Below are 26,199 nucleotides of genomic sequence, written 5' to 3' on the forward strand. Positions count from 1 at the left end.
TGTTAAAACAAAGTGAGATCAAAGTTCAGTATTGAAGATGGTATTTCAAGGAATACAGCAGTAGTAAACACGAAACAAATTCGGAAACGTGAACACGCCCAAGCGGGAAGAAATAATTATCACCATTGCTGGTTTATTACTGAAAGGGAGGACCATAAGTTTACAAGTTATCCGCTTTGCCCAACACTAAAGAGCATAAGCAGGATACGGTTGAGTCAAAATGGGTTTAAAAAAAATTATTAATCCTTGGCTCTCTATCCGAGTTTAAACGGAATGGGAATTGGATTACTTCAAGTTCAACGTACACAGTCAGGGAAGGGAGCTGCTATGCTAGTATGCACAAAATTATTAATTTTAATATTGGCAGTCCATCCAGGATGGAGCTTTAAAGCTCATATTTAAAATAAAAAGGGAAATCTCATAATTAATCTGATATGTACAAGGTATTTAGCTGGACAGCATCAGCATATCGCAGTAATGCAGAGTATAAGACCAGTAACCCCCCTATTAAAAATTTGATGATACCGGTAATAATAAAAACTCGGATGTTGAGCCAATAGAAATATGTAAAGAGAAAAAGACCTACAATGTCTCAATGTCTTTGTCAGTTTTGTGCCTCGTTGTCGCACTATCTGACTGTACATTGTATATTATCTCGTTACCTTGGTTACCTTGGTGGACTGTTAGTCATAACTAGTAGCTTATAGGTCCTTTTTCTCTTTAGGTAATAATAAAAAATAGTAACGCAATAAATAGAGCAAGTTGCGCATTCAGTATAAACACCATAAGTAAATTTTGTTTTCATGTATATCATTCCTTGAACGCACATTATTACTTGAGCTTGCTCTAGTTATTACGTTAATTACATTTTTATCTCCACATAGGCATTTTAATAATAACAATAATAAAAGGCTGTAAGAACATACTCAACATGTTTCAGGACAGTCGCCATCTACATTTTAGAAGCTGGGCTTAGGGCAAAGGCTCCAGGGCAATTTTCCTGGGACAGTTTTACCGGGCCAATTTCCGTATTAGTGTCTACACTATAAGGCAGGACTTAGGTTGCTGAAGGCGGGGTTAGTAGCTCCTCAAACTCCAGCCGCTTGTCCTGGTATCCCATGTCTGAAAGGACATCGAGAAAGCTACGGAAGGACGGTGTGCCCTGCTGCACAAGGATCGTTATCAGGAGAGATGTCCCGTCGATTGGGTTACTACTTGCCTGTATTTGCTGAGACTGGCGGTGCGTCAGGAGTCCTCGGTCGGTAGCATGCACGCGCAGCAGTGTCGGATCCAACATGTGAACAAACACGTAGTATTGCCGTGAGTTGAAGCGAGGGTCGAACCATGGATTATCACGTCTGGTCGGATGAAATGCTGCAATTTCATTGGAGTGAAAAAAGCAGACATTCAAGAACGACATCATGAAGGGTTAGTCGTTGCAAGTGAAAGTATGGCATAATGATCAGTAGCATAACATTAACAAACAAGATCGAAATACACGTGAAGCAACTTGGAAGAATGTGTATGTATGCGAAGTGCATCAGGGAAATGCCTGCAGGGCGATAGTGCGGGTTCGAATCCCGAGCTCTGTTTAGCTTTCTGCCTTCTGACTGCTGGAATTCTCTCCCAGCTGACATTCGCTCTTGCTCCTTGTTTTATCTATTCCGCAAATCTGTACTTGATCACATAGGGTACCCTGTAAGAAGGCCTTAGGCCGGTTGGGATAGCCCTAATCATAATTAAAAAAATTATAATAATGACAAAACAGCCGGCAAGGGGACAACGATTCTAGTAACGCTAGAAAAAATGTGTACGCAGTCATACCATGACACAAGAACAACAATACATTCAGACCTCGCTTATCCGGTCCTCTTTTACCCGGATCCCTCGCCATCCGGAAGAAAATGGCTCGTTACCGATGTGCAGCATGCGTTACGCATACAACATTACCGGACCTCGCAATACGCATCCCGGTTCATGATTTTGTGTACAAACTGGCTGAAATGTGTACAAAAAGCTTCGTCGTATCCGGGCGCACGTATTTTTTAGATTGTATTAGAGAGGTTCCGGGGTACGATTTTCCGTGCCAAAATCCGTATGGGCGCTACGGATTTTTTCGAGGTGTACTCCATACGATTTTTCGGCACGGAGAATCCGTGTGGACTGGCTTTCATACGAACCATGTTTCGAATGGAGATTTTGCGTCATCGAGAGCAGAAAGATTTTTCGCGTACAAATTTGGTGCGAGAAACATCGATTTTCCGCTGGAAGTTTTGATTTCGGTACAAATTTTCAAAAAAAGGCATAGCGCGGGAATGTGACGTGTTTGCGATCGTAACCTAGGCAATGACGGCAAACACATAAGTTCCTTACTCCGGAACAATTTACTGCGCGAAAACGACTTATGAAAGATCCGTAGCGCCTCTACGGATTTTGGCACGAAAAATCGTACTCCAGAACCTCTCTATTGAATTTATTTTACTTTGGTGGCTCAACAGTACAATGCACGACTACAAAGTGGCCCGAAAAACCGATCATAAGGAGATTAAAATTAAACTCGGATGGAGAGCCAGGGATTAAAAAGAAAAGAAAAGAGGACCATAAGTTTACACGTTATCCGTTTTGTCCAACACTAACCCTTATAAGCAGACTCAACACTATTCTGCTTATAATCGTTAGTGTTGGACAAAACGGATAACTTGTAAACTTATTATTATTATTAATTTCAAATTTGGACTTCACGGAGAATTTCGAAGTATTAGGAAATCGGAGGCCACGTGCCACGTACTGCTCTTTTCTCTCCGAAACTCAACACTTGCAAGCCAGATATGAAAGAAAGAAAAAATCATCAGTCACACCACGGGGACTCGAACCAGGGACCTTGCTATTCGCGATCAATGCTCTACCCAACTGAGCTACAGTTTGACTTTTATCCACAGTGATGGTAAATCTATCCTTCTTCGATCAATCCGTATCTGGCTTGCATCATACTGGCAACTCACACCAATCAAGAGGGCCCTCGGCCATTCACTTGATATCATGGGGAGCGCATCAAACTATGTCCACTGCGAGCAAATACAAATTTAATTGCAATTTCAAATTTGGACTTCACGGAGAATTTCGAAGTATTAGGAAATCAGAGGCCACATGCCACGTACTGCTCTTTTCTCTCCGAAACTCAACACTTGCAAGCCAGATATGAAAGAAGGGAAAAATCATCAGTCACACCACCGGGACTCGAACCAGGGACCTTGCTCTTCGCGAGCAATGCTCTACCCAACTGAGCTACAGTATGACTCTTATCCACAGTGATGGTAAATCTATCCTTCTTCGATCAATCCGTATCTGGCTTGCATCATACTGGCAACTCACACCAATCAAGAGGGCCCTCGGCCATTTGCTTGATATCATGGGGAGCGCATCAAACTATGCCCTCCCAACGAGCTCCCCGTCGAGCGAACGCCGCATAATGCCCACGATACACACATACATACACACATGCACACACACACACACACACACACACACACACACGTGCACACACATGTGCACACACACACACACACGTCCTGTTCTGTCCTGTAGAGCCACTGCCACAGGGGTCACATGGGCCCCGGAGGGGCATCAGAGAGGAAGATGGAGCATGCAGCCTGATCACGCCGGAGATGGTGGAGCAAACGGAACCGGCAAGAATACACGCATACATGAGTGAATGAATTACGCTGCTGGCAAGTCGGGCGGGGGCCAGTCCTCAAGCACCAGTGACGACCGCGGCCTTGCGCAGTCCCACAGCAGCGGGCACACACAGCACAGTGCACAGCACAGCAGGCATCCTGTAGATAGACTTGACAGGGCTCGGGAGGTTGAGGAGCGGAACAGCGGTGAACACCTAGCCTAGGCCACCCTTGCTGCGAAACCAACGCCCACAGTCCCCACAGTGGCAAGCCCCTCGCTGCTCAGCAATCGGCTTGGCCCGCATAACCACACATTTATGGCGAGCACGATCTTCAGGGTGCGAGAATGACCGCTTGCAATCCGTACATACCACTGGGCCAGGCTGAGGTGCTTTCTCCACAGGCTCGGCATACATAGCCCGCCATCCAGCGCAGGACTCACAGGCGATAGGATACAAGTCCTTGGTGAGGCCACGGACTCTTAGGTGGAACACAACGCAATCCTTCCAGCGCTTGCGAGGCCATGTGCTGGGAGACGTGTGGGAAGTGAGCCAAACAGGATCTGTCTCGGCATCTATAGCTACTGTCCATCCGGGCAACATGGCCCAGCCACTCTAGCCGACGCTGTGCAACCTTCACGCAGATGGTATCAGTGTCACCCCACATCTCCAAAAGTTGGGCGTTGGTCACACACATACACGCACACATACATACATACAAACACACACACATACATACATACACACAAACACACACATACACACATACACACACACCAGGTGCGTCGGAAGGTATTTTAGTGTGATACGGTCAGCCATCTGATTTTTTATTTTCTTTTTTTTACAAAATAACCACAAACCATCATGGTGCAAACACTGGCAAAATCACACAGGGATACACATAGGGATGGCAGCCGAAGCAGTGGAGGCGGGGCAAGAGCAGCTCAACCGACCAAGGGTCTCGGTTTCAGCACTGCTCATGCGCGCCAAACAGAGAAAAAAAACGAAGTGAGAAAAAATGAGCAGGAGGAAAACAGAGCAAATTAGAAATAAATAATATGTAGGATAGGAGAGCAGGCACACAACACATTGCCAGAAACGCCCAGTAGCAGGCATCCGAATGCATATGTGAGCGGGCCAGGTAGAAATGGTGACCTAGGCACGCACTGCACCTCGGAAGTGTAGGCCCCCGAAGTACAATTTACTCGTGGGGGAGTGTTGGCTGAGCCGAACATTTTGGAATTTTAGATCCTAGATCAGTGTATTTTGTTGATTCACGGGGTATCTGGGGCATGTGGTGATATTGTAGCACCTTTCCCTGCATGGGTCTTGGCACTCAGGCTGCTAGTGCTACTGTTCGCACCCTAGGCCCTGCACTGCTGTACCGTTAGCTGCCTTGACATCAGCTGTGTCCGGCACTAGATTCATCCTGAGGCTTGGGTCGATACCATCCAGGTCGGTAAGACTGATGGCGTCCACATCCGCGCCCGTGTCCGGCAGCCACCCGATAGCGCATGACGATCCTCCCTGGATCGCGACGCCAACCGTCACCAGCTTGTTCCTAGAAGGACCAGCCTGGTTGACAAACAGCGAGTCGACAGACGTCGTTCCTGGCGAGGGCGAGGTCCGCTGTCGACAAACCCTAGCAAAGTGACCCACCTTGAGGCACAAGCGGCATGTCTGGTAATAGGCCTTGCATTGGCCCTTGGGGTGAGTCTCCCCACAAAACCTGCACGTGCCTACGTCCGACTTCAGCGTCTTTGCCTGCGCCTGCTGACGCTTGTAAGGGGACTTCGTTGCCGCCGCCAACGCCAGGTCGGGCAGCTGCTCACCGAGGCCAGATTCTGTATCGGTAGAGGATTCGTATGCAGAGCATATCTGCATGACCCGATCGAGCGATAACTCACTGGCATACTCTTCTTCGAGCACCCGTCGTTGCATCGCTCGATCCCTTAGGCCACAGACGAGCCTGTCGCGGAGCCGGGTTTCCCGAAGTTGGGCCTCATGGCCGCACAGTGACCCACATCTGCCGCACTGCAGACTATCTGGGTAGCTGAACGCATCATGCAGCTGAGACAGACCCGAGAAGTACTGGCTGATACTCTCACCTTGTCTCTGGCTCCTGCCATGGAAGGCCTTGCGGTCCAGTAACGGGTTTCTTCGCTTTCTCAGGAAAGCTTCCAGCTTCTGGATGGCAACCCGCTCATCATCGCCGTCGGCTATGGGAACTACGCCCGCCTGCCACAGCCACACCCAACCATCATTGAGAGCTGTACGGAGAACTGCTTGCTGTGTAACTGTACCTGCGTCTCTGCATAGCCCAGTCAACGACACGTAGTCAGACCACTTGACTTTCCACTCGAGGAAACCAGCTAGGTCTATCGAGTCTGGACTGGGCAGGTGAGGTATTTCCGCTCTCCGGGCCCACGGCCCTACCTCTGGCTGTCTTGAGGTGGATGGTGGCGGGCCGCTGCCGGCAGGCTGGCTTGACTGCGCCATTGTGAGCCTAAGCAGAATCTGCTGCTGCTGGCTGAGGGATTGGACGATAGACTGCAGCAGGCTTCCTTCTTCTTGAGTTCCTGGCTGCATCCGCTCTGTCAACCCGTCGTTGATTGCTGCTGCTTCCTCAGCCTTGGCCTTGACAGAGGTTCGTGTCTTTTGCTGCGCCATGTTGTGTCCTGCTCAAGGCAGACCAACTCTTCGAAAGATGAGAATGAATCATCAGTAAAACGCAATGGCTTTTAAAGGGAAGCTGGCTGCAAAGGCGGCTTGAAAGGTGACATGTGAATGTGTTATGTGCAAGGCGCCAGAGGTACAGCAGTGCAGGGCCTAGGGTGCGAACAGTAGCACTAGCAGCCTGAGTGCCAAGACCCATGCAGGGAAAGGTGCTACAATATCACCACACAGCTTTGGATTCCATGGGCAAGCTCGAGGCTCAGTTGTCTTTGAGCGACACTACCGCCGTGTCGACCCTGCACGTATTCCGGCAGCTGAAGACACCTCTGCTCAGCAAGGACACGTGCATGAAGTTGCGGCTTCTCGAGGATGGATGGCCTCACTCCCGTCTAAGGGTACAAAGCGTGGCAAACATCTCCATCCCTCGGAAGCAAGCATCCAAAGTCGCAGACACGTCAGTAGGTACTGCGTCGACGGCGGCTGAGGAAATCCGACGTACCTTGCTGGAAGAGTAGAAGTGTTCTGTGATACCCCGCTCAAGCCCATGAGCGGTGAGCCGATGCGCATCGAGCTCATCAATGGCGCGTCGCCATGCCGCCTGTATCGCGCTCGCTCCATCCCATTCAGGTGGCGGGACGCTGTGCAGAACCAGCTGTCCGACATGGTGGGCAAGGGCGTCATTGAGAAGGTGTCTGTCGGCGAAGCATACACTTGGTGCCACCCACTGGTGGTGGTCCCTAAGAAGAATTCCAGTGAGCCGCGCATCACGGTGGACCTGACGGGTCTAAATAAATGGGTCAAGAGGCCGGCATACCCAACCCGAGTACCTCGGGAAGTCGTCGCGTCGATCCCAATGGGGATGCAGTACTTCACCACCCTAGATTCTCGCCATGGCTACTGGCAGGTACCCCTCGACGACGATAGCACCAGGCTCACAACGTTCATGACGCCATGGGGTGCCTACCGTTTCAAGCGGAACGTCATGGGCTTGGTGTCGGCAGGTGACGAACACAACCGGAGAGGAGACGAAGTGTTCGCCGGGTTTTCGAATCTTCAGAAAGTGGTAGAGGATGTCATCGTGTACGACACTGAGCTTGAGGCGCACACCCAGAGGGTTCGCAATGTGCTCAAGCTTTGCTCGGAGAACCAAATCACACTGAACCGCCGCAAATTCGTCTTTGCGGCACCCAGAGCATCGTACTGCGGATTCGTGGTGACGCCGGACGGCTACAGTCCTGATCGAAGCTTGGTGGAGGATCTACACAACTTTCCAATCCCTACCAACCGCACTGATATCCGATCCTTCTGTGGACTCGTGCAGCAGTTCGACGCGTTCACGCCGCGACTAGCGGAGCTTCTATCCCCGATCCGCTCTCTGCTCTCTCCAAAGAATGAGTTTATCTGGGAGGATCCGCAGCAGCAGGCATTTACAGCTATACTAGAGGAGCTGGTAAGCCCTCGAGTGTTGGCTACCTTCGACCCTGCACAGCCGCTTCGTCTCGAGACAGACGCCTTGCAGTCAAACGGTCTCGGCATGGCACTGTGGCAGCAGCAAGTGGACGGGCGGTGGCGTCTAGTGCAATGTGCTTCACGGCACGTCACTGAGACCGAGGCCAGGTACTCTGCAACGGAGATTGAACTGCTGGCGGTAGTCTGGGCAGTCCACAAGGCTAGACTGTTCCTGGCCGGTGCTGATTTCGAGCTGCTAGTCGATCACAAGCCGCTCATTCCTATCCTGAATGCTAAGACGCTGGATGAGTTGACGTCTCCACGAATCGTGCGACTACGGGAGAAGCTGACGCCTTTTCGGTTCGTGGCTCAGTGGAGACCGGGTGCCGATCACAAGGTCGCAGATTGCCTGTCGAGACACCCAGTAAGTGCACCAGACCCTGACGATGAAGCTGGTGAGGAAGAAATCGAGCACTGCTACTGTGTTCTCCGTCAGCTGTCGCAAGAGGACGAGGAAACAGGCCATACAGTCCTCCCCGACCTTGGCATTACGAAGGTGCGGGCGGAGGGCTCGACGGACCCGGAATACCTCAAGCTGCTGAACGCCGTACAGAACGGCTTTCCGGTGGACAAGGCTGCTCTGGACCTCGATCTGCACCCGTACTGGCAGGTTCGGCATGACCTGTCGGTCGAGGACGGCATAGTGTTGTTGGGCCACCGTATTGTCGTTCCCAGAAGGTTACGCCAGACCACGCTGGAGCAACTTCACGCTTCTCATCAGGGACAGACCCGCACACTCCGCAGGGCCAGGCAAGCAGTGTACTGGCCCCAGATCTCCAATGACGTTAAGAACGTCGTCCAGACTTGCAGATCCTGCATCACGCTGCTCCCCTCCCAACCTTCTGAGCCGCTCCTCTCTGACAGTCGTCCGTCCAGACCGTTCGAAGATGCAGCGGCGGACCTCTTCTCCCATGAAGCACTTATTAATGAAAATTGGCAAAGGTGACGCCTATAACAGCAGTGCCTTCAGAGAAGGGTTGCTGGAGTGGCGTAACACGCCTGGTGCAGGAGGAGCAAGCCCGGCCCAGCTGCTGTTTGGAAGGCCAACGAGGACCAAGGTTCCCACACTTCCTGCAAATCTGCAGCAGTACGCTGCCCACAGCCGCAGTGCTCCCCAGCAGGTCTCATCCCAGCTTGGCAAACCTCTGCCCCCTCTGCACGTAGGCGATAAGGTATGGATCCAGAACCAGTCTTCAAAACGCTGGGATATGGAAGGAACGGTCACAAAATGCACGAGAAGAGGACGGAGCTACACAGTGCAGACAGTGACGGGGTCCAGCTTCTGGCGGAACAGACGGTTCCTCCGGCCACGTGCATAGATTGACTGGGCATGCTTCTCTTGCTTTTTCCTTGTTGCTTGTGCGCTACGCTGTGATTTTCGAATTTCAGTTTCAAGATTTTCTTTGTGTTAGTGCTCCCAAGTCGCACTTAAGCCGAGGGGGCATGTGGTGATATTGTAGCACCTTTCCCTGCATGGGTCTTGGCACTCAGGCTGCTAGTGCTACTGTTCGCACCCTAGGCCCTGCACTGCTGTACCTCTGGCGCCTTGCACATAACACATTCACATGTCACCTTTCAAGCCGCCTTTGCAGCCAGCTTCCCTTTAAAAGCCATTGCGTTTTACTGATGATTCATTCTCATCTTTCGAAGAGTTGGTCTGCCTTGAGCAGGACACAACAGGGCAAAAAGTGGTACGGTCAATACCGTAGTGACCGTACCGCGTGCGACGCCCCTGCACACACACACAGTTGATCTTACATCTAGCTGGATACATTATCCTATTCACTGACGTGAGCAACAGCGATCCCAAAAAGCCCAATGATTTTCACTGGAATTTAGTCCCTTACCTTCAAAAAAGACATCCGAATATGGTGGAAGAAACATAAAGCTGTGAGTCTCACTATTCCGATGGTTTGAAGAGTCGAGCAATGTGAGCTTCCCACTACACCTCGAAGCGTCCAATGATGTCCATCTAAAGAGCCTTGTCGTAATCGTCAGCACAACAGGTGGTGAATCGACCGTGTACAAGCGGCGGGCACATTGGCTGGCATTCGCAAATTTCCACGACCCTTCATCCATGGTTGGCTTCAGTGTCACTCCTTTACCGGTCCAAGACGACACATCCATTGGACCAATCTCCAGTAGAGGAAAATGCCCGTAGTCCTCAAACTCGTCCTCATGAGCACCGAATGCAACTTTAAAGCTGCCTGGGGCCCTTCGTGCGTTGAATGTCACGTAGGCCTTCACCATCATGGTGGCGCTACGAACAGTCGACACGTGACCTTGTAGGTCTTGCATGATGCTATAGGTCACAGTAGCACCAAGTACGGTGCCTGCTATGGTTCCAGCTATGGCGCTCGCAGCCACGGCAAACAGCAGAATAGCTGGAAACACAGGACAGAAGTGTAGAAGAACGGAAAGGGCAGGCACATACAGTAAAATCTGATTGAAGCGACCACCCTACGGTGCAAGCAAAAGCAGTCATTAAAGCCCGGTGTTCTTTAGAATCTGGTCTCATACATTCGTGGTATATCGGATTATGCATACATGTGCATGATTGTACTTCCATGTACTCATATTGACAGGTGTGGAGCGTAGAATACTTTCGTGTAGGAAGAGCACACCGCACTGGGGTGCATGCAGCGCATTCTGCACTGTCACTTGTCACCTCAGTTGACCGCATCCACTTGCTTCAGAGCGCACTTCAACCCTGTTGCAGTCGACTCTGCCAGCCAAGATGGCACTTTTGGTTAGTTTTGGTCGCTGTGCGCAGAATATGGCACTGGGTACACTAAAAGTCGGTCGCTGGTCGCGCAAGGCAGGTGGTCGCTGTATCCGGTGCAGTTTCTGTACAGAACTGTTCGTGCATGGAAAAACGGTCATTAGGAGCAGGTGGTCGCTAAAGACAGAGGTCGCTTACACCAGGTTTTACTGTGGAAGAATGGAAGATGTCAGTCCAGCATTCCATGCATGTGTGTGTGTGTGTGTGTGTGTTTGTATGTGCCTGTGTGTCTGTTTGCATGGATGCATGTTTGCGTGTGTGTGCATGTATGTGAATCTTTTGCCTGATAATGTAGAGAAGTAGAGGATTTCAATAACCGACGAGAAGACAATAGTCGTAAAATAGCAATGAGTAAAACTCGTTAGCTCACTCGATAGCTTCCTCCTTAGTGGAACTGTTCGCTGGTTTGTTATATATACGCTCGCTTCAACACTATGTTATGCGCGTTGTTTGAACTGATGGAAACGTTTTTGCAATACAATGCTGTAGCCGATGAGAGCATTGCAAAAACGATTCCATCAGTTCGAATAATATGCATGATGACCTAGGCAAAACAAGCATAGAGAGAACCGTGAGCTTTCAAACTCTCTCATTATGCTATGACATTAGCTTATTTCATTTTTTCAATGTTTTTCCGCTCATAACCTGGATGCGAACCCGCACTATCGCCCTATGCTGCATGCATTCCCTCGATACACTTCGCATGCATACACCTTCTACCAAGTTGTTTCACGTTGTGATCCTGCAGATGAAAGCCCTATTTCAACATGAGGCCGGCAGTCTTTGCCGTACGGTACGGGACACGTACGGGATTGGGCCAGCCATGGGGCGTCACGTGATGACGGCTCACGCATACCTACACCGAATCATCCAGTTTGCTGCACACTGTACCTCTTCTTTCTCTTCTCTAAGGGCCGGGTTCCACTGCGGCTACTCTCCTCCGCTGCTAGTCATCCGCGGCTTGAAACGTCATCATTACCATAGTGACCGCGGCTCGAGCTGTAGAAGCGAGGCCGCGGCTCATCACGAGCTTTCGTTACGATTCTTGATCAAATATCAGCGGAGCCGCAGTGGAAACTGGCCCTTAGAGCTGCTTTCCTATGCAGCTCTGCTGCTCGTCATTTGCGGCTTGAAACGTCACCGTTACCATAGTGACCGCGGCTCGAGCTGGAGCAGCGAGGCCGCAGCTCGCAACAAGCTTTCGCTACGATTCTTGATCAAAAACTGCGAGCCGTGGTCGCGGCTCAACCTGTTTCCCGTACTTTGCATTGTTTGTACGCGAGAATTTCAAAATTCAGAATTTAATTCGTTGTGCAGGCCAGAATACCAAGGTTTTTTTTATTCCTTGCGCTCGCAGGCAGGTAGAACATCATTAGAAAACGTGGTGCACGACCGCATAATGCCGTGGTGCACGACCTCATAATGCCGTGGTGCACGACCGCATAATGCCGTGGTGCACGACCGCATAATGCCATGGTGCACGACCGCATAATGCCGTGGTGCACGACCGCAAAATGCCGTGGTGCACGACCGCATAATGCCGTGGTGCACGACCGCATAATGCCGTGGTGCACGACCGCATAATGCCGTGGTGCACGACCGCATAATGCCGTGGTGCACGACCGCATAATGCCATGGTGCACGACCGCATAATGCCGTGGGGCACGACCGCAAAATGCCGTGGTGCACGACCGCATAATGCCGTGGTGCACGACCGCATAATGCCGTGGTGCACGACCGCATAATGCCGTGGTGCACGACCGCATAATGCCGTGGTGCACGACCGCATAATGCGAATGGCGAGTGTCAGTGGAACCGTGCTGCTCCACTGCAGGCGCAGCCAAGTGTCGCCGAGCAGCGGAGCCGCAGTGGAACCGTGCTGCTCCACTGCAGGCGCAGCCAAGTGTCGCCGAGCAGCGGAGCCGCAGTGGAACCGTGCTGCTCCACTGCAGGCGCAGCCAAGTGTCGCCGAGCAGCGGAGCCGCAGTGGAACCGTGCTGCTCCACTGCAGGCGCAGCCAAGTGTCGCCGAGCAGCGGAGCCGCAGTGGAACCGTGCTGCTCCACTGCAGGCGCAGCCAAGTGTCGCCGAGCAGCGGAGCTGCAGTGGAACCGTGCTGCTCCACTGCAGGCGCAGCCAAGTGTCGCCGAGCAGCGGAGCCGCAGTGGAACCGTGCTGCTCCACTGCAGGCGCAGCCAAGTGTCGCCGAGCAGCGGAGCCGCAGTGGAACCGTGCTGCTCCACTGCAGGCGCAGCCAAGTGTCGCCGAGCAGCGGAGCCGCAGTGGAACCCGGCACTACAGTACCATGATTGCCGTGCCGTGAATAGTACACTGAATACCCATGGTGATTTGATCACGTGAGGGGCAGTTTTGGCGCGAGTGCATTCTGTGGCTCGTGCCGTACCGCGCCTTGGGCCTCTGGGGGGGGGGGGGGTGAACGGCATGCCGTGGTATTCCGTGAGGTCGAATGCAGTGAGTAGTAGGTATTTTACTACTCCCTGATAGGAAGTCAAACAAAGCTTTTTCTACCTTGTATTAATTTGTGATACGAAGTTTTTCTTGCCTTTTGTCTTATCGATTGGTTGATTTTGGAGCTTTCTCCGGTCATCTCCTCTGCTATTTTCCCTCCAGATCAAAGTCAGGAATTTTGTTAATGGTGATTCACCCTGCCAACGGAATGCACGGAACGACTGTGCGCATGTGTAAACCACTCTCAGCTTCAAGCACGCACTGTGGGGTACACGTGACCCACAGAAATCATCGGCACGGCACTCACGGTACCGCAATGGAAATTTGGCCCTTTAAGGTACTAGTACTCTTTTCGCGGCTGTATCTGGGCCGACCGCACAAGAACAGGCATTACTTTGGTCCCACACAAGCAAATCACTCCAAATTTTCTCCACACACAGATGAAAGGGTAGTGATTGCAACAGCAGAAAATATATTGTCATGCTTTGCGAGATCCTTGGAAAATGTAAATCAGAATGTACACTTTCTGTCGATATGACGGGCTACACATTTTCTTAAAAAAATGTCCAGGAAAAGACTATTTGATGGGTCTAAATTTGTTGGATCCAAACCATCTAGGTCTGGGGAAGGGCACCTGGGTCAGCAGAAGTCCATCCAAAGGAAAAAAGGACGCACAATACACCTTATAAAACAACATATATAATACGCGACCGTGTTGCAACATTTGAGAGAGGGCAAAGATTGTTCCAGTTAAAGTGTTGCTCTTGAAAACACCCAGGTGCCCTAGGCCTGGGCATCACCTTTCCAAAAATGTATACTTTGGGGGGTGTCCAGACACTTTATCCAAGAGAAAACTTCAGAAAACACACTCGCAGTAGGCTAAAAATAGTGAAAAAAAGGGGTCCAAAACAGACAAAAATGCAGGCATAAGCTGTAATGTCAGCAACAAAACCTCACCAAACCAAGCTAAAATCCACCAGCCTCATATGTGACACCTTCTTGCTCTGTTCTTTGCTCTTCCCAGCCCTTTTTCTTTCTTCTCCTCTTCTTTCTTGTGCTTTTTTGCAATGCTGAACTGGCCACTTCGGCATGTGCAATGCGGTCCGTATCCTCCTTCTTCAGTGCCTTGATGGTGTTATGGCCAACAGAACACGACATTTCTCTCAAGAACTTGACAAAGGCTCATGGCACCATCATTGAAAGTGCATGTAGCAAGATTTGCAGCGAGCTCCACCACACAGCGACCTGCATTGACTTCCTTCGGGCACATGCGCCACACGACACCATTGAATGCTTCTTTGGCATTTTGTGTGGCACCAAGCAAGCATCGTTTCAGAAGTGCCTGGTCTGCCAGTCTTCGGTAAACAGGCACCAGCAACTTGTAGATGGCCTCTGGCTTCGGGATTTTCTGCTAACAGCTGCTGGGCAGCGTAGTTGCGGCTTTTCTCGCCAACCGTGTGTGCAGCCTCAATTGCAGCTTGTTGGTGTTTCTAGAAGTTCGTCTTGTTGACAGGCTTGGGGAGGTCCATAATGGCACAGAATTTCTGGAGACCAGAGTGTCCTCGGCCAATGGGCCTGGCAGCTAAAACGGAGCATCGGTTGACGTCAAAAAATCTTGTTCTTATGGACGATGAAAACTTGACATTAGCACCAGGACATGATTCTGATGAACAGGATATGACCATGTGTGATCCTAAGCCCTTGCTGTCTCTCCTTTTCCAAAATGATACCGCCAACTTTACAAACTGCACACACATTTCAGCAGAATCTCCTGCAGCTGCTCCAAGTCGAAAATACGTTTCCCGCACCAGTATGGGGCTCATCAGCCTCGAAACAATCACTGTCATCACTGCTGTCACTCGTGTCTGGGTTCGAGGTCAGTGAGGTATCAGACTCCGTTCCAACATCGCCATCGCTGTCTGATGTCTCCTGCTCCCACCAGGGTTTGCAGCCGACGAGCTTTGCAAATGAAGAGCTACGTCCAATATCTTCTGGCTCCGCTTCCACAGGAACAGGGTTAGGATCGGGAGCTGTTTCAGGCTTCTTTCCATAATATTTCTTCTTTTTGGCAACGTAGTATCTACCTTTCCATTTTTTTGTTTCCCATCTTCAAGCTCAGCACAGCGAGTGCAGAATAGTTGCTGTTTGTGATGCAAAAAGCGCAAGGGAACCCAGTTTTTACGCTGGGTCGCCATTTTGTGCAGTCATGGTAACGAATATTTGAATTTTTTCCACGTGGCATGAGTACTCATTTTTGCTCCTGACAGCTAGCATGGTCACGCTGCAGTGCGTACATCGTACATACCCACGCACTTCACTGGCCTGTAACTCTGCAAAGACTGTGCCGATTCGCCTCAAATTTTGGATTCCACAGGTTCAGGGCCTTGTGCGTCCACTGAAAGAGTCAAAAAAGCCGATTTCTAAACTTCGATTTTTGACCCTACAAAGGAGTACTAGTACCTTAATAGCCTGACATGCCTGCACCCACGCAATTTCTAAGCCATGTGTGACAAGAACAGAAATCATACCATAGTCGGAGAAATGATCCACTTTGAACTTCAATCTTCCGTCACGGATCGTCAGTCCACAAGTATCCGTGATGTCGCAGTAGTCTTCTAGCGGAGTTTTGCCCTTGTTTCCGTGCCCTTGAGGGATGTACACAATCCGAATCTGATGATAAGGGTAATCAAGGAAATATAGAGGGAACACAGAATTCAAAGAATCAGTCGGGCACGTGTTGTGAGCTGCCTTTGGAGTGAAAAACTTGTCCGAGCACTTTCTAGGCTCAAAGTGGTTCCATAGTTCAGATGGTGAGAGCATTGCTCATGACAAGCAAAGTCCCGGGTTCGAGTCCTGGTGAGTCTGGCAGTTTTTCTCTTTTTAGGCTGTTCACTTCCCTGACTGATCCTTTGAATTGGAGGTTCTCACAATTCTTTCAAAATTAAACACAGAATTCAGTGGAAAATAGAGAGGTTTTGCATTCCAAATTTCGGAATTATTTTCGGAATGTGGCGGCTGGAGTCGAAAAAGTAGTCGAACTTTCGGAAGTGTGGTGGCGAAAGTGCATGGTTTACCGAAAATACATTTTCGGCTCTTTCCTGTTTGGGAGGGCATATTTGAACTTTTTCATGTGTGTATTTTGTTTTCTGCTGATCTCGCTGATCATATTTTGAAATTTTTCAACGGGTGTAGTTTTGGTTTTTGCTGCTTTCGCTGCTCTCGCCATGTTGACTAGATCTTCTCACACTCCGTCTTCCTCTGCCATGGGTCCTACTGACAGTACAAGACTGTTCAGCTGTTGGATCACTCGATCTATCACTCGGTCCGTCCTCGTCTTCGAACCGCACCCAAATTCGGTTTGACCTGCACATGGATTTGATCCTGCTCAGGCAACTCCTATTTTCTAGCCTCGTCTGAGCCAAAGTTTGCTGGTACATGTATCACCAGGAAGTCCGTCAGACACCACATGCATGCTGCTGTTTGACCAGCACATCTCAAAACCAAATCTGTAAGATTCGGACGCAAAAGGTTTTCGGTTTTGTCGTCTTCTACGGTCTCCATTTTGTTTTGCATGGCAACCCTTGGAAACGAAGTGGAATCAGATTTTCGGAATGCAAAACACTGAATGACAATTTAATGACAATTTTCGGCACGTACTTATTTCGGAAAAGCACAGCCGAAAAACATTACGAAATTCGGAATGCAAAACCCTCTCTAATGACTCAGTACTGGGCAATTGGGAATTTGAAGGTCCCAGCGGGTGTCAAACCATGGGGAAATATCAGAGTGAATACCCATGAGGCTATAAAACGATATCTTGACAGCAGGTGTTTTTCAACAAGGCCACTGCAGTGTTAAGATGCAGCAGTATCATGGAAACTGAGAAATACTTGTGAAGTTGTGATGGACACCCGAGGAGAAACCAGTATCAGCAGCTACTACACCTAGCTGATGATGCTCACAAGACAGAAGCGGAAAAAACACTGAATTTCTTTATTTAGTGCTCTACTACGCGAAATGTGCTATTATTATTATTATTATTATTGTGATGGTAAGGTGCAATTTGGTGGGTGACTGGACGTAGTGGGCGGAGCGCATGCCCCAGGAGCTTCTCGCATTGCTACCTACTATGCCGTGTAATCTAACAAATTCACAACTTCCTATTAGTATGAACATTTATCTCCATATTCATCAATTTGGGGGAGTTGAAAAAGTGAAAAGCTCAGAATAAAACATTGACTGTCAGCACCAGGACTCGAACCAGGGACCGTCGCTTGTAGCCACCGGTGCTGTCATCACTGAACTATGGTGTAGTCATCATCCCAGCAGAGACCGTTCAACATTTTACTTGATATCCGTAGTGGAATTTCACGGGGCACGTGCCCCGTTCCCTGCGATTCCTTTATTTTTTTTCGCTGAAAGTGCAGTTTTCAGACATGTCAGGTGCATGCTGCGTAACGGAGTCTTTTTGCAGGTTGTAGGTTTTTGAATTTTGTTTTCACATGATGAACACGAGAGCTCCAGCCGAGGGTAGATCTACATCGAGGCAAGACGATGGACGGAGAATGGAAAGCAACAGTCGATGAAAAGCATGACCAACGTCACACCAAGCATCACTGTCCTATTTTGCACGTCTAAGCGTTAGTTCACTGGTCACCACTGAAAACTGGTTATTTAACATCCATGGAATGCAGGCTTGGCTATTTACTTGTACCCATGCCCCTATTTGTTACATCTTTTGAATAGCTTGGGGAACAAAGCACTTTGAACCCTGGCTACGCCAGATGATACTATCCGTTGCTTTTTGCAGAGCGTTGGCAATAGCATTTAAAATATGTGTACCACTGCTTGCCTGGTGCATATCAGCATTGTACTCTGGCAGTTCTGTCTCGATCCTCACATCCCGATTGAATTTCAGACCAGATGGCGTGCAAGAAATGAGCTGGAGGAAAATAGGGAACAGGAGAAATTACACTTTAGCTATTGCTACATTCTGTGGAAAGCATGCAAAGCAATTTTTAATGTAATTTACAAATTGAGATATTGGACACACACTGCACTGCCTTACCCCCCCCCCCCCCCGTCCTTTTAGGTTCACTTTCATGGCCAATGTTAAGATGATCCTTACCCGGAGAGATTCCTGGGCTCCCTGTTTTTTCTTCGCTCCACTTATCCAGGTTATCTAATCTTGTTCTTTTAAAAATCATTTCTCCCTTTCCATCGTCATCATAACATTGGGCATGATTGCCCGTTTGACTTGCGACGTAAAATAAAAGCAAATACATACATGCATACATACAAGGAGTCGCCTGATGATTGCATTGAGCAAGAAACTCCGAGTTGCGACAACTCCATTTTGCCTTTTGTGTATACTTCGAAGTACATGCATACGCCACTGATTACTTTCTTGTATAAAGTTGTTTTCTTCCTTTTTGTGTAGTACAGGTAGAATCCTGATAATTGGAACCTCAAAATGCCAGGAAAAAACTTCTAATTATCCGGACATTCTAATTATCCAAGCATGAACCCACAACCCAATATGAATGTCAAAATGCTCTCATGGCTACGCAGAGTTGCGCTATGGACCTTAGACACAGATTTCGCGGATACTGAACTGACCAGCACAGCCTGCTCATGCCAACTGAACTGACCAGTACAGTGTACAGTGAACTTCGAATTACACTTTGCTAACTTCGAATTATCAGCACAAATCCCACACATTTTCTATGTAAGTGGAATCCGTGGGACTTCAAATTAACCGGACATATCCAGTTCGAGGTTCGAATTATCAGAATTTTTTCCTGTATTCTAATCCTTCCTGACGGCACATTGAAATGTATTCGTTTGCCTGTAAAAGAGGCATGTACCCTCCCTTAAACAAATCCCGCAAAAGAGTGAGTGGATGAGTGAAATCCATGTTAAGGTATGTACACTTCAGTATTTCAGGACTGTTCTCGGAGGATGTATACGCCATGGGACTCCACTGCGCTCACCGCCAGAAAGTGAGGCAAATCAACCAGAGACGGTGTACGTGTAATCGAAAAACGAAACAAGCATCTCCCTGCTCCCTTGATCATGCGCAACGTCCATGGTGACCCACTGTACATGCACCACAAAGCATGTTTATGCCGTATTCGACAAAACAATCCGGCCGATCATGCACATGGTAGTCGACGATAGCAGCATTGGCCGGATTATTTTCGCGAGCGAAGTACAGTAAAACCTGGTTTAAGCGACCACCCCCATGGTGCGTGCAAACGCGGTCGTAAAAGCCAGGTTGTCTTCAGAACCAGGTCCCACAGTGTCTGTGTAGAGCTGTCGGTGCATGGAAAAACGGCCGTTAAGAGCAGGTGGTCGCTAAACCCAGAGGTCGCTCACACCAGGTTTTACTGTAGTACTTCATTCCATCAGCCAACAAGGAATAATACAGAAACACTGCGTGTGGACGTAGCAGTTAAATGCGGTGAAATGATAGGTCCGAGTTGCGTGGGCTGGCTGTATTCAACTCCTGTATGTCTTAGTTATAGAGTACTCAAAACCCAGCACGATAGGGGCCGCATCTGCCCACTGGATTTTACAGGGTGCGTTGGGTACCTCCTCCTATACAATCTACAACCTTTCCCAAGCTAGCCTGCATGCACCACGTACTTACCCTCGTACTCACTTTCTGTTCCGTAGGCCTGGGTAGCTATATGCGTGCCCATATTTGCCATAACTACCCAGTCACTTTATCTTGCACTCGTTCTCACTCGATCTCTCTCTCTCTCTCTCTCTCTCTCTCTCTCTCTCTTCCATCATGTAGTCTTGTAGTTCTTCTATCTCTTCGTCTCCCATTGTATATGCCGTTACTCCTACCTGTCCCAAGGTGCACCGTTGCATCTGGGAGTATGACTCCTTTTAGCATCTAAACATTAGCACCCGACTTCTCACAGAACGCACGACCCTGAATTCATCGTCCCAATCTTTTTCAACCGCCATCCTTCTCATCGGCGATAATCTTCATCTCGTCTTCAACTTCGTCTCTTCTATGTCAACCTCGTCTCGTCTAAGTCATGCAGGTCAGCAGTTTTCATTATTTCTCTATTTCTTTTTCGTCAAATTTTTCGGTTCATCAATTTTCTGGGGAATTGTGCATTGCTCCCTACATGGTAGCTCGCGCTTTTCCTGCCGACTTGAATTCTCACTTGACTGACTCACGACTGCCATCCAGAGCACACGAGAAGTCCATCGACCCGTCCACTCGGCAAACCTGCAAGAAAGCACCACTCCCTGCTCAATATACAGTGTTTCGGGGAATTCACCCCTCATCAGTTGAGCTTGAGTAGGCTGAGGAAGATTGTGCCTGAAGAGCACCACTTATATAGTGCTCTCCAGGCAAAAAACATCACCAGGGATACAAACTTACAGAGACGCTCCGTTTTCAGCGCAACAACCACCTCGTGAACACCAGATAGCAGCGTGAGTCAGTGTCGCTCCTGGAGGTGCTTGTATTTTTCTGATTGTTTTATTGTGGTGTGTGTGCGTGCGTGTACTTCATAAAAAAATTAATATTTAATAGGGGTCCGATCATGGTGAGCCACGCTCTATTATTCATGTTGGCAGAAGTGTAACTAACCTGTTTTAGCCGTGCCAATCAGAATGCAATGTTCCTCGTCAACTCTAGTTTTTTGGGCCCATTTTTTTGAAGGGGTGTTTGGCCCGCCGTTGTTGGCAATGTTTACGCTAGCTTGCGTGATGCGTATAACTAATACTTTGGAAGTACAGGAACACAATAACTGTGGTGCATGTTACTGTAAAAGCCATATGACCCAGAATCTGCAAAAACCTGGCTTAGGGTGAAATCATTTTTTTTTAGAAAAATGTTGTTTTATAAAAGGTTGTGTCGCGTGGACGATCGAGTGCAGTGAAGTGGAACCAAAGAGAATCCCGCTTGTTTGAAGAAGTAGCAGTCATGGCAGGAAGGGTTTCAGCAGTCAGGGAAGTCAAAGGGCTTCCGGTAGAATATTCCTTGCTTCTCCTCTAGTCACAACGAAGAGTTTTTGAGCTGATCGAACGGATTCCATCTCCTACACTCAGGGATGGCGAAATATCTGCGCAAGCTGCTGCTTGCGGAAAATGGTGAAGAAATCATCTCCATTTAGAGTCGTGATGGTGATAGCGAGGAGAACCTGGACGACATCGGTCCAGCCAATCGAAGTACGGAGATACTAGCTGTTTCTGGGCCTCACGCAAAGGGAACACGCGCAGCAGAGCTCATACGTTTGCAGCAAGTTCACGAGGAAAAAGGCTTGAAGCGCATTGTGAAAACTGTTTTGAATTGAAGTCCTTGGCGATGAAGTGCTACTGAATGCCAGGCAGATGAGCGAGCAGATCGAGAGGCCCCCACTCGAGACTTTCCTCGCTGGACAGCTAGCTGCAAGGGATTGTACGGCGTGACGATATTTCACTTGCTGGTCAGCACCAAGCAGATACTGCAGCACGCCAGCACCCTATGCGCTTACTATGAACAGTGGAACAGTTTGAAAGGCTGTATTCTTGCTTGTTTCTGAACAGTTGTACTAGATAATAAAAAATATAATAAATTATCGTATCCGTTCCCGAAGGGAACTCACGACGGCCGCTAACACCCGATAAACCCTAGCATTATTGTACTAGATTCACACTTCAAAAGGTGCCATCTCAACCGGAGTCGGGTTTCCTTGTGGTGTGTAGCACCAAAGCATGGCGTACATGTATTCAGCCCCAGAATGTGCTGAGAGAGGAGCAAACAAAATTCATGCAGAACTGTGCATGGCCACTACAGCCTGCAGCACCAAGGGGCCACAACAAGCCTGCCTCCACATGCCTACCTTGTCATGTCACCTAAACAAAAATCATCCATGTCTCTTCCTTCAGTCTAGTGGATCTCTCTTCATTTCTTTCCTGTGATAACAATTTTGTGTTTTTTTGGATTTTTTAACACAATACCCTGGTGTGTTTGAGATACGTTTAAACCACTATGAGTCGACCCACACCTGTAATATTTTGTTTCCTGATCTCCCATGCCCAGTAGAAGCTGAAAATGGGAAAAGCAATTTTGTGAAATTTCACCCTAAGCCTGGTTTTCGCAGATTCTGGGCCATATATATAACGAAGTGCTAACTCTAACGAGTTAACGAGGAGAAATCTGTCGTTAAAATAGAAATCGTTATACAGAAATCGATACATAACAGTATATTATACTGTCCTATTGAGCGTTGAGAATAAGTGAGAATCGTTACCTTTGGTAGAGGCGATGGTTTCAAATAGGACACAGGTTGCAAACCGGAACGGACTCAATATTCACTTTCTCTCTTGGTATTTTGATTAGAAAACATATGTCACAGTGAGACTACGATATGTTATACTCCGAGCCAAAATTTCATGGCTCTGCGATGACCAGAAGCGCCATACCAAGCAGGTGAGTTTTTGACGTGTTGCTTCGCACTGCGACTTGAGTTTTACGACTTTCGAAAAATCAACTTCTTGTCGCAGGTAAACAGCGGCTCGCCTCTCGCCAATAAAGCACCGCATACCAATCAAAACTAATGGAAGCACACACAGGGCTTATTGTTACTCTGTACTGGCCGTCGTGGAGCGATAGCAATTTCAGACCCAGAGTGAATTTGACGTGCACTCTAAAACGTGTCCGGTTTGGAGCCACCTCTGATTTGAACTTTTTTGAATCGAAAAATTGGGCAACTTGGAAGCAATGGGTCAACACAAAGGAGTGGCTCAGTTCGATTGACTCTGGCCCCAGAGCAAACTTCAACATGCCAGTTTCCTTCCACAAACATATTTCGAGTGAAAAATCAACGCTGATGATCGGTTTGGGTCTATACAAATTTGGCTGTCAAAGCGTTCCGGCATTTTGGGAAATCGTTATATATGTGCCTCGTTAGAATAATGGCTTTTACAGTAGTACAATTCGTGCCTTGTGTGTGTATTTTTTTTCTCATCTTCCTCAGTCTTTTTTTTCTCTATTTTTCTCATCGTCTTATTATTTTCCGCGAGGTCGCTGTTCTTTATTTTTTACGCAAGGGAGGTATGTTTAATAGGTACCTCCTCCCATAAATTCTACACACTTTTCCAAGCTGGCCTGCATGCATTCCGTTCTCACCCTCGTACTCACATTCTGCTCTGTAGGCCTGGGTAGCTACTTGCGCGCCCATATTTGCCATAGCTACCTAGGCCCCTTATCTTGCATTCGCTCTCACTCACTCTCTCTCTCTCTTCCGTCATGTAGTCTTGTAGTTCGTCTGTCTCTTCTTCCCCCTAATAAATGCAGTTACTCCTAACGGTTACCTGTCCCAAGTTGCTCCGTTGTGTCTGGGAGTACGAATCCTTTTAGTATCTCCACAGGTGTCTACTTGACTGCTAGAAAAAGTACTCCGCAGCCTATCACTTTACTCCCGTGACGCAGTCACTAGCCCAAAGATCACAATCATAGTAAGGCCACCCAGAATTAATTCGTTGTTTCGGGTCACCCGACCGACCGTCTTTTTTCACCCCACCGCAATTTTTTTTTTAGTGCATGCAAATGTGCATGACCAGTTGACCACAAGGTAGACTATGTACACACGCCACCCAAAATATACATGTATAGCAGTCCAGACATCGACCTCAGAAGCAGCCAATTGACAGGATGCAGCACTTGGTGACGACGTTGTCTTCTATCTCCGATTTGCAATCGGTCCTGAAACAGCATCAGCTCCGCCACTGCGTCGCTCATTGACAGAAGTTTTCAAGGACTTCGGTGAGAGCTGCTCGTCAGACTCGTTTGCCAGCGAGGCCAAGATCTGGTCCTGGATGGTACCTGGATCTGATGGGACAATGGCTACGCTGGATCGACTACAGTCAGATTTGATCGACTGGCTTGATGGAGAAAAGCTATTCGATATGCACAATTGTACATGTATGCACCCCTGCTCGCAACTAAAATAAAAAATAAAATAAAAAAATGAGCCCGACCGACCGACCCTGGTACGGATGAGTGAAGTGACCCGAAACAACGAATTAATTCTAGGTGGCCTAATATTATTCTGTCCCCGGGGAAAATTGCGATTCCGCGGCCGCGTTTTTTCCGCGTTTTTTGCGATTTTTTAAAAGACCGCGTTTTCCGCGATTTTCCCGCGGTTTTTGAACTTTTTTGTTGCACTACACGTACACACAGTGCACTGTTCGGTCAGCAACGTCTCATTGTGGCGGCTTTTTACTCAAATATGACGAGTGCTTACACCAGAGACTTGTAACTGATTGATTTCACTACATACTCACTGAAAATTGCCGCACATCAATATTATTCACAGCACATTTACCGCAAATTCACCGCAAATGATGCCATATTATGCCGCGTTTTTTTGCGATTTTTCCCGCAATTTTCCCCGGGGACAGATTATTATTGGCCGTAGTACAGTGCTTACACGTGCCACAGATACGTACGCACTGAAGTACTTACGCCGGCCACAGACACTTCAGGATGGCTTTTCAAGGGGACTGGCAAAGGTGGCGACCGGTCAGTTACGGATAGCTTCACATCGTTGTCAACTGCACCGCGTGGGGCAGTCACGGTGGCATATCCGTCCGAAATGCTTCCGCCCATTTGACCCACAGTATTACTGCGTGAAACAGACTCCGCTAGGAGTGAGAGTTCATCAGAAGACAAAAGATAAAAAGTAGAGAGCATGATATCAGCCACGGTCCTGGAGAATAAAACGGTTATCATCGCTGCTGTTTTTGAATGGGGCACATTTGACTTTACCTCTAGCTCTCTGGTCCGCTCGCAGACTACGTAGAATCTGACGGATCTTGGCCCGACTTCCGAACTCAGGACCTACACTCCAGAAGATCGTGGGCAGCCATTCGTAGGTTATCCATTCTCCCGTGTCGCCATCGCTCGTCTCAGCGGATTGTGGCAAATCGACTGGACGGTCGACAAACGGATACATGGCAGTAGCGCCCGACGATCCTGCTTGCGTTTCGCAATCGCAATCACTGAAGTACGCCATGCTAACCGTTAGGTAGGCGCCGCTGGCAAAAAAAAAGCAAAGGGCCTGATACAGATAGTAGTGGGAAATCGAAATCGTTTCAAGAACTATTGCCTGCAAATCCACGCCCAAAATAGGAACTGCAGAACACGAGCTGAACATTTTCTTCTTCGGCCTAACTAAGTGCTGGTAGTGGTACATGGTGCCCCTCACCACTGCACTGCTCACGCTCAGATTCAAAGGGCCGTGTGACCATGGTGACTTGGTTACGTAAGTCGTTACTTGTCTCACTGTACTAACTAAGTCTTGTACTGTAGTACATGACATTGACCATGGCGGCCGGGTATCAACAATGACATGCCAGCTATGACATGTAGACTGTACTAAGTCTTGTAGTACATGACATTGACCATGGCGGCCGGGTATCAACAATGACATGCCAGCTAGCTCTCACCTGTGCCTGAGCCCGTACGGCCATGGCATAGCCGGCCCATAGGCATAGGCCCATGCCATGGCACGGGCATGATGCCAACGACACTGACGTTTCAGTCTGAGTGGCACCATGCTTGTGAAAACAGGCGCAAGACAGGTAAAGAATAGTGAGGTTTTGCATTCCGAATTTCGGTACAGCGTTCTTCGGTCATTTGTCGAACATCAAAATGTCGAATTTTCGCACCAACGTTTGTTTTGCAAGTCGAAAATGATGTGTTTTCATTTCGTGAGCCCCAGCATCAGCAACGTCCTGTCCCGTGCTCCTTTTCTTGCTGATTCCATCGAACTTTGATCGCCCAAAGAGTCTAGGGCCAAACCTGCCTCCTCAGTCGCCTCAGAAAAACCAACTCCATGGCCAAGTCAAATTTTATGCGTGTCGCCATAGTCTTTTCAGGCGAAAGAGAGTAGACAGGCAGTGGAGATGAGCAATCAGAGGTAGCTGACGATGCTATGTCGCCAAAGACGCCTGCCAAGCGATGCCGAGATAAGAAACCTCTTTGAATAAGTCACGCGCTAGCGCCCTTCTACAAGAAAATGCATCCGAAAAATATTTTCGGCAAAGTGAGCTTTTTCCGAACAAACACGCCGAATCTT

The 26,199-nt window shown here is 48.7% G+C and overlaps 1 protein-coding gene across 1 annotated transcript; it reads right to left on the minus strand.

The window, feature by feature from the left end:
* On the minus strand, positions 1-25,270 carry LOC135820621 (uncharacterized). The gene is made up of 6 exons (XM_065333663.1): positions 24,888-25,270; positions 24,585-24,763; positions 17,961-18,050; positions 15,637-15,778; positions 9,706-10,242; positions 1-1,374 (listed from the first exon to the last, which is right to left on the minus strand). The coding sequence occupies exons 1-6, from the start codon at positions 25,132-25,134 to the stop codon at positions 1,058-1,060; spliced, it is 1,512 nt and encodes a 503-aa protein (XP_065189735.1). The 5' UTR covers positions 25,135-25,270; the 3' UTR covers positions 1-1,057.
* Positions 25,271-26,199: the final 929 nt, after the last annotated feature.

This window comes from Sycon ciliatum, chromosome 7 (assembly GCF_964019385.1).
Source record: "Sycon ciliatum chromosome 7, ocSycCili1.1, whole genome shotgun sequence".
Lineage (NCBI taxonomy): Eukaryota > Metazoa > Porifera > Calcarea > Leucosolenida > Sycettidae > Sycon > Sycon ciliatum.